General features: G+C 28.4%; 2 protein-coding genes across 2 annotated transcripts; one reads left to right on the top strand and one right to left on the bottom strand.

The window, feature by feature from the left end:
• Window positions 1-2,307: 2,307 nt before the first annotated feature.
• LOC114179174 (uncharacterized) lies at window positions 2,308-4,772 on the bottom strand. The gene is made up of 2 exons (XM_028065415.2): window positions 2,747-4,772; window positions 2,308-2,590 (listed from the first exon to the last, which is right to left on the bottom strand). Exons 1-2 carry the CDS (start codon window positions 4,533-4,535, stop codon window positions 2,478-2,480), a joined length of 1,902 nt encoding a protein of 633 aa, XP_027921216.2. The 5' UTR covers window positions 4,536-4,772; the 3' UTR covers window positions 2,308-2,477.
• A 6,332-nt stretch (window positions 4,773-11,104) lies between these two features.
• LOC146887936 (uncharacterized) lies at window positions 11,105-12,590 on the top strand. Its single transcript, XM_085670517.1, has 7 exons — window positions 11,105-11,273; window positions 11,358-11,620; window positions 11,702-11,869; window positions 11,944-12,048; window positions 12,138-12,186; window positions 12,271-12,366; window positions 12,456-12,590. The coding sequence occupies exons 1-7, from the start codon at window positions 11,139-11,141 to the stop codon at window positions 12,543-12,545; spliced, it is 906 nt and encodes a 301-aa protein (XP_085526643.1). The 5' UTR covers window positions 11,105-11,138; the 3' UTR covers window positions 12,546-12,590.
• Window positions 12,591-16,718: the final 4,128 nt, after the last annotated feature.

Here is a 16,718-nt window from a genome sequence, read left to right as displayed (position 1 = left end):
ACCAATTAATCTAAATAACTTGATTTTTGAATTTAATGTATATATTTCGTTCTTACATAAAAATGAAAATAAAGTAAAATTTTCTATTTAGCAATCTGTACGTAAAGTATTTGTATGAGACAAAAGGAATTTTCATTTGAACTATAATAAAATGTCCTACCATTATTTAAACTTATATTTATAGTTGTACCTTTTTAAATTTATTGTTTGGAAACATTACTTTTATTTGTATTAACATTTTATGAGAAAATAAACTTATATTTTATTTAATAAGGTAAATCTTTTATTTAATTTTATAATCGCTGTTATAAAAATACCTAGTGATAACAAAACGTTAGGTACAATTTTTCTTAAAACAAGACCTCAATTGCAATCCTTGTTTCAGAGAATATTAACCCCAATTTTGCATGATTATTCATTGACAAGTACGAAACATTCTGGAATTAAATGTGGAAAAGATAATCGTATTTTATAAAAAAATTTACTTAATACAATAAAACATTATACAAAAAAAAAAGAGATGTAAATATAAAAATGAGATTATTAATACGAATGAATTGAATGTGCAGCGATTATAAATAATATAGTTAATGAGTAAAAAAATTGTAAAAGTGTTAAAAAAGAAAAACTAATTTATGTACAATAATTATAATAAATTATGCTAAACTTCACAAAGAAAAATGTTTCTTTCACAGCATAATTTTACAACTCAGTTTTAAAAGTATTTTAATCATTAAAAAAAAAGTAACTTTTATATTTGTAAAAAAATAAAGTAATTGAAGGATAAAATAATAAATATAAAATGTGCGTAAAAATTTATTGGGGTCAAAATACCTTTTGCCATCACTTGTATTTTTCCTTCTCCATAATCTGATTTAGTAAACACTCTTATTACGACGGTCAAAATAGGTCGGAACCTATCTGTCAATCTGGTTCATCATAAATTTAGATCGGGTTGAATTGAAATTTTTTTACAAATTTTAATACGAGTTGATTTTTGACATGGCTCACCCGAAGTAAACCTGTGATAAGCCAGATTGGCTCACCAATCCGCAAATAAAGGGTTGCATAAGTATTTTTTGTTGAGTTGAGCTTTGCATTTGGGTCATGTTAGGTTTTTTTGTAGCCAACACATAGATAATTTGTTGTAAGTATAAACACAGAATATGATCCTAATATTGATTCTAATAATCAATCATAAATTCATAAACATTATCTCATACCCATACTGATAATCATATTGTAAATAGTAAAAGGAAGCGTACCTGAATTGGCCATAACGATAATATTAGAAATATTAGAGCACTCCTATATGCATAGTGATCTTCCTCCTGTAGAGCACCTTGATTTCCCTTTGGTTTGATCTTCCTCCTCCTGTAGAGTACCTTTATTTCCCTTTGGTTTGATCTTCCTCCTGTAGAGCACCTTTATTTCTCTTTGGTTTTCTCTCTTGATGGGGATAGGGAGAAAGGGACAGGAAGAGTACGTTATGACTCTGTGTGTACTCTTAGAAGGGGACCACGACCATTTATAAACTGAATTACTTACGTTTTAGTATTTCTAATTTGGCCCCTCATCAAATTAGAAATTACTATCTGATCTCTACACAATATTTATTTTCATGACATATGCCTTTAGCCAAATCTTTAATTTAGTCAGATCACTTTATTATTTGGCTTTATAAATAATGACCCTAACACATTTAATTATGTATCATATATATGCATGACCCAAAATTACTAACATTTGTATTTTTGTGATTTTGGTTTGTATTTTGATTGTATTAAAGTTTATTTAGATTTTAATTAGAATTAGAATTTAGTTTTGTATGAAAAATAAATAAAAATTATATATTTTTGTAATTAAGTGAGCCAATGAACAACCCGTTTAATCTACCAACTCGCTGTGGGTCGGGGCAGATTCAAATACTTCTGACTCGCTAATAAATGAGTCGGATTTGATTAAGTCACTAAATAATCAACTTGTGATGGGTCGAGTCGGGTTGGATCAGACTACCGTTTTGAAAACTCTAAATCTTATGTCTCAAAAGACTTAGAGAAAAAATTACTAACATAATATAATAATTGTCAAGGTGTTATAATATGAGTAAATGATTCTCTATCTGTATAATTTAAGTTCAAATTCAAGATTATACTTATTAAGCTGATATTAGTTATTTAAGCACTTGTTTAGTTTCTTTTTGGCTTCTTTTATGCGTATTAATTTAAAGTCCGATTTCTTTATTGAGTTTAAAATTTTAAAATTAATGACCATAAGTTTAATTTAATTTGGAGGCACGACAGAGAATGAAAAGAGAAAAAACAGGAGAGAATTAAAATTCAATGATTTATGGTCGAAAGCAATTAAAGGAGGTGTACTGGTAGAAGAATATTTTTCCCTTTTTCTTGTGAATGAAGGCAAAAGTACAGGGCATGCCAATGTAAAAGAGACATCAAGTATGCTCCATCTCCTCCAACCTAATGCTTCTTAACATTTGCAGTCACTAATTTTCTACCCTCACTCACCCTTCTACATTTGCACTCTCTTCTTTTACTCAAACCTTCCTCTACATCAATATACCAACTCATACCTACAATGCAAACACCAAAACACTTTATTAAGCCCTTCCATTCACCACTTCAATCACTGTTTCTGTCTCTAATAACTCATCTAATATGATAACCATTATAAATTACTCACACAAAAAAAAGAGAGAAAAACAAGATAAATTTTAATCAGTACTCACCTTTCACTTTTCTCCTCGATTTCTGACCCAAATTCGCAACGAGTTCTTTCATTTCTGGGTGTTTGTTATACCACTTTGACTGAGCTGAAGCAAAGAGCCAAGTGGAATTCATTTGCCTGTTGAAAAATCGTGCTGCATAGTATGGCATCTGGAACCCCTTTGAGTTCATGAACGTTAAACAATCCATCAAGCTCTCCCTAGCAAGCCCTTTCATGTCATAAGCCTGTGATCTTCTCCACAAACTCTTACTGTGAGGACGCGCAACACCTGATAGGCACAGTGCTCTGGTGGCATCACTGATCGCACCTTCTGCATCTTTAAGTAGCAAATAACACTGAGCTCTATTGCCATGAAGCACCATTCTCTCTTTCCTTAGTTTCAATGGGCACAAATCTAAAGCCTCTGAGTATTTCACCACAGCCTCTTCAATCTCCCCACCAAAAAATCTCTCACTTCCTTCTTCTTTCAGAACACGTGACAAAGCTTTTTTTTCTCTCATTTCCTGCACGCTCGTCACTTTCTCTCTCTTCACTCTCTCCACCTTCATTTCCCATACTTCTTCCAACCTTCTCCTCGTTCTTTCACTACTCAAACTCAACTCGCGAACCTTGATCTTGTGGAAATCGTGCAAGAGAACCTGCATGATTTTCTTACCAACTTTGTATTTCCCTTTCACATCTCTTAATTCAACCAAATCAGCAAGCGCTGGAGCTGCTGTGTCTATCACTTTATACCTCGTAACTGGGTCTGTGAGAAGTTGAACAAGACTTTCAATAGCCATGTGTTGCCTTTTATCTGAGGATCTTGACACGTGACACAAACTCTCTACAACTTCTTGCAAACTCGCTATGCTTTCTCTTCCCATTTGTGTGTGACACAGGGTTTTCAGAAGTCCTATTCCAGAAGGTGAAGAGGGGTTTGATAGTCCCCCCCACATACCACACAACTTCTTCAAGAATTTCTTTTTACATATCAGCCTCAGAGATCTTTCTCTGCATGCAAAGCAGTGTAGGAGAAAGAGAGACCAACATTGAAGCTGGCTGGCCCATTCTTCTGCCTTTCTGTTTTCCAATTCAAACCCTCCAAACCCTCTTGTCAAAAGGTTCCTATGGTACTTCAACCTCTCTGTTTTTTTCAACCCAACAAAATCATCGTATACCTTGTTCAGGCACGTGGAAGCTATGTTCGTGGCTGCTTCTATGATTTCTACTTCGTATGCTTTAAGGGCTTCAAAAGTTGCTTTATGTCTGGCTAGATGACCCATTGCTCTGAGTGCAACCCTTTGTTCAACCCAACTTATCTTACCCCGAAGAAGCTCAAGCAAAGGCTGAATCACTGAGGACTTAACAGCTTTTTTGGCAAACTTGGGTTTCGTCATGGTATAGGAACCAATGATATGTGCCGCGTAGTAGGGTATGTAAATGTTCTGGTGCCTAAGAAGCCAACTTCTATGAGTGACTCCTTTACTAATGAGTTTGGCCATGCATGTGAAGATGCCAAGGGAAGGAAATTCAGGGTCGTTTGGTTTAGTCATGGCGATTTTCCAAATCCCACTTAGGACCAGCACATGTTCTTGGTTGTTTCTGAGAGGCATTTGTTTGAAGTATTTAGCTATTCTGGTTCTTCTCACGGAAGGCACCGTTTCAGACAAGATGCAGAAGAAACAGGAACAGTTCAAATTGTGAGCAGTGTTGTTGGTTGAAGTTTCTGGGATTCGGAATTCCATGGTTTGTGGAATTGAGATATTGAAATCTTGGATGGTATTTGCCCCGTAGGGAAGGATGAGCATACATTCAAAAAATATTTTAGGCTTTCTTGTAAAAAGGGTCACTTTGACCAAAAATTTGTAAAAAAGCTCGTTTGAATTTTTTGTTCAAAATAGGGTCAAGTCGTCGTGGTGGAAGACGACATTAAAGGTGAAGTCGTCATCCACCGTGCCGGTTTCTTTTTTTTTTTTCAAAAAGCGAAACCGTGCTCTCGGAAGCCGGTTTCTATATATTTTAAAAGTAAAGTCGTCCTTGGGCCTGACGACTTCACTTTTTTTTTTTTTTTTTTTACACATTCAGTTTTATATATATATATATATATATATATATATATATATATATATATATATATATTTAATTATATATTATTTAGTTTTTCTAAAATATTTGTTTGAGTAAAAATATGAAAAATAGTTTTAAAAAAATTCTAAAATACTTAATCGTTAAACCTTAATACAAAATTAAGAAGATAAAATGATACAAATTAAAAAAATATTAAAAAATCCTTCGATAATTATATTTGAATATTTAATTTGTTAATGTTTATTTTATTTGTGGTTTAGTTAGTCTACTAATTATCAAGTATCATTTAATAAAATACTAAATTTGTAAAATCAAACGAAGAATTAGAGAATATTTTGACCAAATCAGAAGAAACTGACGAAAAAATCACCATTGAGGATGTCACTTTATTTCTCTACTGTAAACAAATATTTAAAAAAAACTAAATAATATATAATTAAAATATATATATATATATATATATATATATATATATAAAGCTGAATGTGTAAAAAAAAAAGAAAAAAACCAAAAAGTGAAGTCGTCAGGCCCAAGGATGACTTCACTTTCAAAATATATAGAAACCGGTTTCTCAAAGCACGGTTTCGCTTTTTGGAAAAAAAAAAAAAAGAAACCGGCACAGTGGAGGACGACTTCACCTTTAATGTCGTCCTCCACCATGACGACTTGACCCTATTTTGCAAAAAAAAATTCAACGAACCCATTTTTACAAATTCTAGGTCATAGTGACCCTTTTTTAAAAAAAAAGCCAATATTTTATATAGCAGAAACTTTTTGAATTTAGATTTATCGACTAATTGGAAATCATTAGGTTGGGAAAGTACACATCTCTGCGCAAGAAAAACGTTATACTATCGCATTAAACTTACCGATTAAATTTGATCAAAATTCTATTCAATGAAACTGTGTTCTTTTTGTTACTCGATAATAAGAAAGGAGAAAAAAAAAATTAAGAAACAATTTGCGTTATTTAATTTGTATTTTTTTGGTTAAATTTGATTTTAGTTTTTATAGTTTCAAATTAATTAGTTCTTAAACCTGTATGTAAATTTAGTCCTCTCCTCAATTTTATAATATTGAAAAGTGTCACCGAATATTAAGTGTGAATTTAGGAAGTAAAACTAAAATCATATAACTAAAAATACTAAATATATTTTAACTCTTGAAAAATAAATATTTTTCTTCCGTAAGCTTAAAATATTACGTTTTGTTTAAATTTGGATTTTGTTTCCTAAATTGAAATTGACGTTTTTAATTTTAAAAAAGACTTGTTTTTATGTTTTTTTCTAAATATTATTCGTTAGAAATTTCCCTAGCAAAGTGAAGATTTTCAACATCCATTTTCAATTAATGTAAAAAGTTGATCTTCTCATCAACCCGTACAGTGTGTCATTTAAAATAAATAAAAAATTGAGAGATTTCTATGGTACTTTCTAAATTAATCGTATATACAGCTATTTAGAATATATATATATATATATATATATATATATATATTAAATCTTAAAATATTTTACAGAAAGTTAAAATATATTACAGAAGTCTGGATGTTAAAATATATTATAGAAATCGATTTACGAAAATCAAAATATATAATCCAATCGATAATGTTATTTTTTAGAATGTAAATGGTCAAAGTTAAAAAGATATTTTAGGTAATTTTGTAAAATTTGGAGTATAAAAAAATTGTTGGGAGTGCAGGGAGAAACAGCCCTAAATATGCACAAAAGGTAAACACTTTGCTACAGTATTTGGATGTACTTCTTCAAAATGATGTGTTCTCTAAAAGAAAAAATGGATTATGAATACATTTAGGCTTTCACATAAAAAAATATAAAACTAATTTCTTCATAATATAAAATTAACTTATATATAAATCAAAGATAAACGTGTAGATAAAAAACAAAAAAACCTGTAGATGTTCTTGTAGAATCTAACTTTAGTTTAATCTGATTTTGTTTTGTTTTGTTGTATATAATTGAATGTGTATCTATTTTCCACTTGGCCAGAGTGGTAGCTCTGTAACAAGTTGAGTAGCACATGTTACACAGTTCAAAAAGTTTCAAAACCAGCTGTTTAATCCGTGGGAGCCAAGTTGCTTCTTCAAACAACAGATCCAAGGTTCAACAAAATTCAACACTAATGCTCCATGCAGGTTTTCTCAACTTGATCACCATGGAACAATTTATTTAAAATTGGAAAATAATGATACCATACACTCTTATCATAACCTTATTTAAGATGATATAGTAATTAAAAATAATAAACTTTTACAATGATAGAAAAAATGAAAAAGGACAAAATAGTGTTAAGATATATCAACCTATATCTAATCAAATTAAGTTTAGAAAACACGCTCAATTAAAATATTTAATCAATTGATGTTATTTTTATTATAGTCCACTTTATATATATATATATATATATATATATATATATATATATATATATATATATATATATATATATATATATTTCAGGGACAAAATTTTTTTAAAAAATTTTATATATTAAATTTTTTGTTCAATTTAGTATTCCTATTTTTTAAAACGATCCAATTTTTTCATTTTCAATTTAAGATCAAATTAGTAAATAAGGTTAATTATAACTTATATATACATTTATATATACATGTTACAATAAGTTTTTTTATATATATACGTTAAATAACTTTGTCTAAATATTCAAATTATTTTATTTTTAACATTTTTACCTTTGTAATTTTTTACATTTGTAAAAAATAAAATAATATGAATATTTAGGTGTAGTGATTTGATGTATAAATTAAAAACAATTATTTTAACATGTATATATAAGTTATAATTAAACTCATTTACTAATATGGTTTCAAATTGGAAAGGACAAAATTGAATTGTTCTAAAGAATTGGGATCTAAATTGAATAAAAAATGTAAATAAATGACTATATTGAACACAACTATTACCACTACCACGTGTTATGACGGTAAACTAAACCAAAAAATGTAAATTAAACCAATCAATAATAAAGGAACCAAATTGAACTAAATCAAAAAATTAAGAGACCAAATCAATAATTATATCTTTTTATATCACCTGAGAAATTCTTGTTTTATTTTGGAACTTGCGCATTATCCTAAATAAATTCTTATAACAGTTATCATTTATATATCAAGAAATTGATCTTATTCTTATTTTCAATTATTTTCAATTAGTCTTTATGTCAAAAATAGTGTTATTTTAAGTTATAAAAAAAATAAGAATGGACAATAATGTTTATCTTATAATATAGACATGATTTTCATGCTACTCCAAAAGAATTAAATAAGAAAACCAAAAGCATTTATTTGAGAAAAAAAAGGGGAAAGGATGAGAAAGTTCAAAGACATATATATATATATATATATATATATATATATATATATATATATATAATCTTTTTGTGTGTGTGTGAATAAAGACATACAAGCCTCTTACAAATGGCAAGCATACAAGATATTAGCCCTTCATCAGCATCTCTTTGGAAGTTGGAATTATTAAAAGTCACCTACTTATTTTATGATGGAATTATATATCTACTTTCCAATTCAAAAGAGTAATAATCCCATATGAAAATATCGTATAGATGTCAAGTATCAGTTAGTAATTTCACTAAATGGGTTATTTTAACTAATTGAGAAATAATATTTTAACTCTTTTTTTTTTACTTATTTTAAATTCAGTATTTTAATAATTATTAAATCATTTATTTTAATTATTTTAATTTCTTACTGATGTAATATGATAATTTAATAATAATTGAAATAATAAATTAAAAATAGATTAAAATATCATTCTTCTATCTTATTAGCACTCATTAATTGAGCACGTACGGTTAGTTGACATCGGTAGATAAACTCTTGCGTCATATGAATGCATTGAATAATTTTTACGTTTCTCCTTCATTAATTTCATAAATGGCCCTGACAATAAGACACTGGTCCTATTAAATAAAGAAGAAGGTAAATGCAACAGAGTATATCTATCTATAAAATATCAACAGTAATGCCTATAGCGTTCAGAATTCACTACCACGAAAGACAATCCAGTTCACTTAGTCATACTTACAAAATGTGAGTTTTTTTAGCGGTGGTTATGTAAGCAAATTTTAGAAAAATTTAGAATTTAAAAGGAAACAATAGTTACCTGTACGTAGTTTTTTCTTTATATTTGAATATGTTACATTCTGCATACTTAAATTATGAAAAAATAAAATAGTAGTTTGACATTCTTCAAAGCAAAAAATATATATTTACTTAACAATTCATTTGACATAGCAAGAAAACTCTTAAAAATAATGATTAATTTTAATGACTAAAAATATGTTTAGAGATCAATTTTTTAATTAAAGATCAATTCATTTAGTAATTAATATTAATGACCAATGTAAAAATTAATTCATAATAGAAACTATTTTAGTTATTAAGGTCAGAGAACAATTATAAATTTTTAAAACTATTTTAGTCATTAATAGTTTTTAGTTTATAAATTGGTATCTACACTATAGTACTATAGTGACTAATTATTTTTTATCACTAAAATTGTTTATTATTCAAAAAAATTCTTATAATGTGAATAATACAATAATATGTGATAATACTTTAAGTTAACAAATAAAATGAAAAATATGATTAAAATATAAATAAAATCATATAATTATATATATATATATATATAGTAAAAAAGAATGCCAGCTTATTTTTATAAAATTTAAGATATTATTGCATAATAGTTCAATAATTCATATTTGTAGTTCATATATGAAAAAAGAACAACCTGCCGAATCAATGAAGATTTCACCATAAAGAACTATTCAAATTATAAAATCATGATGGTTTCATATGGATTCCTTGTAAAAAATATTTAATTGGAAGACAATCAGATAATAGTAATTAATAAATTGTCAATCAGAGATGATAAGGTATATGTTAGTTTTTAAAATGTTATGTTTTGAGACAATAATTATGCGTGAGGATGCTTGTATATATTGTTGATGTCGTCTTGAACAGTTTTTGAAGGTGTCCCTATAAAGGAAACACTCTAACAATCAAGTTAATAATGATATTTCTGGAGTTTCAATATGAATAAGGAATATCCATTTGTTATTTCCAGGCATTTGATTAGAGTCATTGTTATGGCCTGTAATCATGCCTTAGTGCTTCCGTAATAACGACATTATGGTTGAGACAATGTTCGTAGAATGATTATGAAGTTAGGTTCTTGTTCTTTTTATGGATGTTGTATTTTTTAATCAATACGAGGGCCTGGTTTAAGTTGATAGGATTCCTAATGATATGGATTAAATTTTCTTTCTAATGAAGATTTCAGAAAAAGTCTTTGGTTGGGTAACCATTGGATATCTTAATGTACTTTTTTTAAAGTAAGCCCTTTTTAATACTTCTCACTAACACAAAAAAGGCCTTTAACGTCACTCCAATAACGTCTGCCTAAAAAAAGTCCAACGTTAAAAATGCGCGGTGGCATTTTTGTAAATAATGAGACATTTTTAACGTCTGCCCGCTCCACGTCAGACGTTACTTAACGTCTGTTCAAAAACGCCCCGACGTCACTCAAAAAAGGACGTCTGCCCCCAGCTCGACAGACGTCAAGGGACGTCAGACCAGCGCGCGCCAGACGTCACTTAACGTCGGCCCCCCCACCCCCGACGTCACTTAACGTCGGGCATAACACCCCCGACGTTAAGTTTTGCTTTATCTCTGCGCGAAACGCAGAACCCTCGCGCTGTTCATCGTTTTCGCGAGAGTTCCCGCCGGCGACGCCATTTCCGACCCCCTCCAGGTGAGTTTCGAAAGGTTTTGGCCATCAAACTTGTTGGGGTTTAATTATGGGTTGATTTTACGCGTTTTGAACCGATTATTTTCCGTTTTCATCCCCATTTGCAGCGTTTTGAGATTCGTCCCACTTGCTTTTCGTTCCCATTTGGCCAGCAGTGTGCGGAGACCCTAGACTTCCTCTCAAAGTTCGTCTTTCAATTAGAGGAGGTTAGTTTTTCATTGTATGTATATATTTGTTCATTGTATGTATAGAATTACTTGTATTAATTTATAAATGTCATTATAGTTTTAGTCTTAGACTATTTTTATATTTTATTTAAAATTTTATAATAATATTTGTAAAATTAGTAAATAAAATTATATTTATTATTAGATATATGCATTTTAAATAATTCTCATTGCATTTTATTTTTGAATATTATTATTAGATATTATAGTGGCCATAGGACGACAACTTCAGGGTGGGGAGACTATCCATGGTGTTCCTCTATTGCCCCATCATGTGCGTGTGATGATTGATGAAGTTCGAGATCCCCATGCCCAAGTGCCTGTGCCAACTTCAGAAATCCAATTTGTTGGGGAAGCTTTAGGCACATTTATTGCTTGGCCTAAAGCATTGATCATGCCATACTTTAGCCCACCAAAGGTATTATGACATCATGTTTTTAGTAGTTCAATCTTACAATTTATAAAACTTTTAACGTCAAACCTTTCTAAATCTTTATTTCAGTCCACTCGTCCTGAAAAACAGCCGGTCCGACGTCCACGTGTTATACGTGAAGATGATGAAATGGCGGAAGCAGAAGATGATCCTCTAGGAAAGCTGCTTCTGAAATTACACAAGTTGAAAAGAGGACCGGTAGAGCTAGAGTGGGAGTTAAGAGTATTTGGCCTCCATTGTCATGTCCCATTGTACATAAACCTGAATGATGCACTAGAGATCATTACAGGAGACAAGATGTTAAATATTTCAGTCATACAACTATGGTGCATGTAAGATTTTTTTTATTGTATTTCATATTTAAAGCAAGGAATTGGTACCTTTTAATATTATACCTAACTGTCTTCTTGTAGGTACATGGACAAAGTCATTGTGGACCAAGGTCGATCTTCCGTCTATGGATTCATTGAACCTCAAACAATTCAACCTTCGGGAAACTCACCTGACCAAATCAAACTTTATTTGCAAACATGGATGGTTGAGTCAAATAGAGAGATCTACTTTGCGCCATACATTGATTCGTAAGTGTTTTTGCTAATAATATTTTGTGAAGTATTATTAATTATTTTGGCTAAGTACTTGTGATTGATGGTAGGTATCATTGGCAACTTTGTCTCATCATTCCAAGACAATGCCTAGTTGTATGGTTTTGTTCATGCCATAGGAAGATTCCACCAGCTTTTAAAAACATGTTACAAGAGTAAGTATTATTTTTTTTTCAATCCTAACCTATGTATCTACTTAGTTATAAAAACTTATATATGTTTTATGTTTCCAAAATTTCATTAGAATTGTGGGTAAACCTAGAGGCCAACAACTTAAAGTCATATATCCAAAGGTTAGAACTCATTCATTTTAAAGTTATTAATTTCTGTATGTCAACTTATGACTTTGATGTGTTTATTTTATTTGTAATGTTCAGTGTAACAAGCAAGAAGATTCATGGGAATGTGGATATTATGTCATGTCTTGGATAAGAACAATCATTCGAGCTGCAGTTAAAGATGAATGGATAGAGGTAATTATATATATCTTTCACATATTATAAATCATATCAAACTTTAAAGAATGATATTCATACATAATGAAATTGTATTACTTTTTCAGCGATTCAAGAATCCATCACCTCTACCAGATGACATTATCCACACACTAAGACAAGAATGGGCAGCATATCTATTGGAGAGATGGAGTTGATACCACATGAATTAGAACTCGTTTTAAAAACTTTATTGTACAAGAATTTCATGTTGAAACTTTTAATTTGTTGTTATTTATATTAGTTTAGAATATATGTTGAAACTTTAGTTCTATTATATATAACTGTAACTCTAAAATTGTGCTGAAAGTTTTATGAAATTGTTCTGGGAATTTTCTGATTTTCAGGTGTGTGGATATTGTAAAAACAGTCAAATTTTTTAAAAAAATGGTGCAGTTTGACGTCTGGTGTGCCCTGACAGACGTAATTTAACGTCGGACTGTACCAGGGCCGACGTAATTTAACGTCTGACTGTTGCAGGGCCGACGTTATTTAACGTCTGACAGTCTCTGACAGACGTTAAATTGCTCAGTTTTTTCCCTCTTTCTGGTGCAAAAATTGACGTCTGCTATTACTGGCCCCGACGTTGGATAACGTCGGACTCCCAAAAGGACCGACGTCAAGTGACGTCTGCTATTTTGCCGACGTTATTTTGACGTCACCCGATACGATGTGGGTGTTTGGGCAGACGTCAAAGGTCGAAAATGTCGGACGTTAAAAGGCTTTTTTGTGTTAGTGTCTCTGTTCAAAATATCTTGTTATTTGTGCTAACTATCTTTAAACTGCGAAGCAAACTTTTATTATTCTCTATTTGAAAATGATTTCTACACTTCTGAAAATTTACTTCAGACAAGTTCTTTCAGAACATAACACATCCTTCTTATGTTTTCTTGTCCCTTTCTGTATGAATCCAGCCTCTAAAATTAATTAAGTGTTTCGTATATGATGAAAACATCCTACTAAGGCCTTCTTTAACATATCAAGGATAGTTTTTTAGATATATTTTAAGATAATTGTGTAAATGAAAAATTTCTACTTATAAAACGCATTTTTTATATATAAAAAAGTTTTTTGAAATGCAAATTTTTTAATTGCGACCTAAGAAGCTATGATTGAATGTTCTGTCATAATTAATATTCTATATTTTTTTATGTTTTCAAATATCGGAAGAACATAGTTAAATAATTTTGTTTGTTGAGTAACTATTATAATCTCGGGGTACGTTATAAGAATAATGATACTTTAATCCACTTTTTTTTATTCATTTTTAACCCACCATTTTAATCATTATTAGGAATCAAAATAAATTATCTAATAGTGATTGAAATAGTAAGTTAAAAATAAATAAAAAAATTGAGTTAAAATACATTTTCTATGTTATAATTGTGTTATAATTAAAGGTTTGGAGAAAGAAATATCAATTGTATTTGGAACTAAAAGTACAAAGTGTCATCAAGTCTTGGCCTAGCTTTCAATGAAACTTCTAGTTGTTTTCTATCTCGTGTTCTTCAACAATGATTTTTAAAATTTTATTTAAAAAATAATAATTCACAACTTTATTTATTGTGAATTGGGATATGAATTCAAAAAAATTAATTAAAAAACTAAAATAAAGATGATAGTTCAAAATACGTTTTTTAATATTATATAGTTGGATTTTATTATAGGTTTATTAAAAAAACATGTGAGTCTATGTCATATCCTACATATAAATAAATAAATAAAAAGTAGACAACATTTATGAAAGAAGACTTGTAAATTCATCTTAGAGTTTTAAATTATATGTAGTGTTAATATTTTATGTGGATCAAACTTAAATCTCATTATTGTTGAATTTTTTCAATAAATTTTCTTGAAAAGATCCATAAATGGTATATATCTTTTGAGTTAGAAAATAACAATCAAACATATAAGTTATAAGTACCTATATATAAGTTACATAATACTAATATTTCAAGTATTAATCAATATTTAAAAATGTTATATAATATAAAACCTTTAATATATATATATATATATATAAACTCAACAAACTTTGTTAAATAAATAAGTTTAAATTTAATTCATTTTAAAATAAATTGTAAATAAGGATGATTTTTTCAACCGAAAAAGTCACTCCATCTAAATAAAAACCTTCCCAAGTCTAGGTCATAAAAACAAGTAGAACGTAAAGTTTTAAAGATTTTAATATAAATTCTTATTAAATTGAAAGAATTAGTATGAAGCATGTAAATGCGCATAAAAAATATCTTGTATGAAAAGAATGGAATGCGAGCTTGAGATGGTACAATGAATATAGGAAAAGATAATGATTATCTTAGAGTTAAAGAAAGTTGTGTACGTGTATATCGCTCACTCGCTCTTGCATAATTTTCTGTGCATGGTTTGCCTTAATAGCCAAGAAATGAAAAGTAAGAAAGTGAAGTACAATAATCAAAATAAAACAGTGATTAAAGGTTTCAGCATTTGTAAAGTAGTATGTATCATGGCATGACATTGCCTCTCTCTCCCTTTTCTTAATTATTACTCTTACCATCTCCCTTTGCTTTTCATTTCCCCACTTTGATTGCAAGGACACGTTTTACCTTTAAGAATAAGAGTTAAACTATATTCAATTCAGAAGGAAAAATATATAATGATGTTCGATATTAATGCTTATAATGTTAAAGTAAATAGAAAAAAAAGTTTCCCTGAAATATTTTCAAACTTTACCAGATCCATTTGTTTCACCGCCTTATGTAACATAGTCAAGACTCACTATTGACAAAATAAAAACGTCAATAGCATATTTAAAATATTGCTGATGGTAATGTTGTGTTTATTTATAGGAGTTTATTATTTAAGAGATTAATAAAACATGTTTGTTTTTAGATATTAAAGGTAATTTGTGCAGATGAATTTTTAAAAAAATAAAATATTCTCATCTTTGTATGAATAAAGAGATGAGAAGAGAAAGACATTTTGGCACATAGGTATTTATCTTATTATCCATTAATTTTTCTTTTTATTTTAACTTAACACGTATGTTTTTTCTTAAATTCCATAACTATTTTTTTCTTAAATTTCAATTTAACCTCTTATGCTTTTTAACTATGAATGCAGTAATGTATGTATCTATATTCATTAACTAAAGAGATTTCACATGTCCCTTGAATTAAATATATATATATATATATATATATATATATATATATATATATATGAATGATGTTATGGACCTATGCAAAAATTTCTTTAGTTATAAAATTGTTGTTACTTAAATATGACATGTACAATATAATTATTTATTTACTTTTTAAAGATTAACAGATATTTTGTCTATTTTCCATAAAATTATTTTAACATTTACTTTTTTTATTCATTAAGAATTATTTTCTTCGTTTATTTTACTTTATTTTTAATAAATATAAATTTATTTTGTATATTAATATAATATTATTATAATATTATCACATACTAATATAATATCATATATATTTAAAAAATGCGTACATACAAATGCGGTAATACTTATGCTTACACTAGTCTATACCTATACATAAAAAAAAGATTCTCTTTTGCGTACACATTTCATGATTTCAATTTTATCCTTTATAATATTGTTAACTAACTTTTTAATAATAAATGTTAGATTATTTTAAAAAAATTGTCATGAGTTTCATTTTTTTTTCTTCATTTTTTTTTGTTTATCATCATATTTGTAAATTTTGTAAATTTTATGTTAATATTCAGATATTTCTTACTATTATTTTGAATCTTTATTTTTTCTTAAAACTTGAAAAATATAGACATATAACACACTTTTATTTTTACTAGTATTAATAATATTAATACTAAAACTAACAACAATAATTATATTTTATTTTATTATTAATTTTAACAATAGTCATAAAATTGTAATCTAATAAACTTTTATATATATATATATATATATATATATATATATATATATATAACATTATTTTATATTTTTCATATCCATCAAATCATTCATAAATTCTCACAAATTTTACCTTCAAATTTCTTCATTTTCACCTTTCCTCCCCTTAAAACAAACAACTTCACTTTAACTTTTACATTCTCTCAAATTCATCAATTCACTCTCTCTCAAATCCATAATTGAAAGTAAACACATCCCAAGAATATTTAAGTGCTTAAAGTTGTTATAATAAAAAATAATACTTTTTAAACTTATAGAAATACGAAAAGTTATTTTGTAGCCTCCATTTTCTTATTAGTTAATTTTAATTAATTCAAAATTTAAAAAACATTTCAAATAATATAAAAAAAATAATTAAACTTATAAATATATTTTTCCTGACTTTCATTTT

This window comes from Vigna unguiculata, chromosome 3 (genome assembly GCF_037176805.1).
Source record: "Vigna unguiculata cultivar grain cowpea cultivar isolate G323 ecotype 2 chromosome 3, ASM3717680v1, whole genome shotgun sequence".
NCBI classification, from domain to species: Eukaryota; Viridiplantae; Streptophyta; class Magnoliopsida; order Fabales; family Fabaceae; genus Vigna; species Vigna unguiculata.
Note: the sequence above shows the minus strand (reverse complement) of the source record. Positions and strands in the feature narration are given on the sequence as shown.

Coding starts and splice junctions, on each gene's coding strand:
- LOC146887936 (XM_085670517.1), top strand. CDS start 11,139: ATGATTGATGAAGTTCGAGATCCCCATGCCCAAGTGCCTGTGCCAACT. Junction 11,621..11,701: donor GTCATACAACTATGGTGCAT/GTAAGATTTTTT, acceptor GTCTTCTTGTAG/GTACATGGACAAAGTCATTG. Junction 12,367..12,455: donor TTAAAGATGAATGGATAGAG/GTAATTATATAT, acceptor TTACTTTTTCAG/CGATTCAAGAATCCATCACC.
- LOC114179174 (XM_028065415.2), bottom strand. CDS start 4,535: ATGCTCATCCTTCCCTACGGGGCAAATACCATCCAAGATTTCAATATC. Junction 2,591..2,746: donor ATCGAGGAGAAAAGTGAAAG/GTGAGTACTGAT, acceptor TTTGCATTGTAG/GTATGAGTTGGTATATTGAT.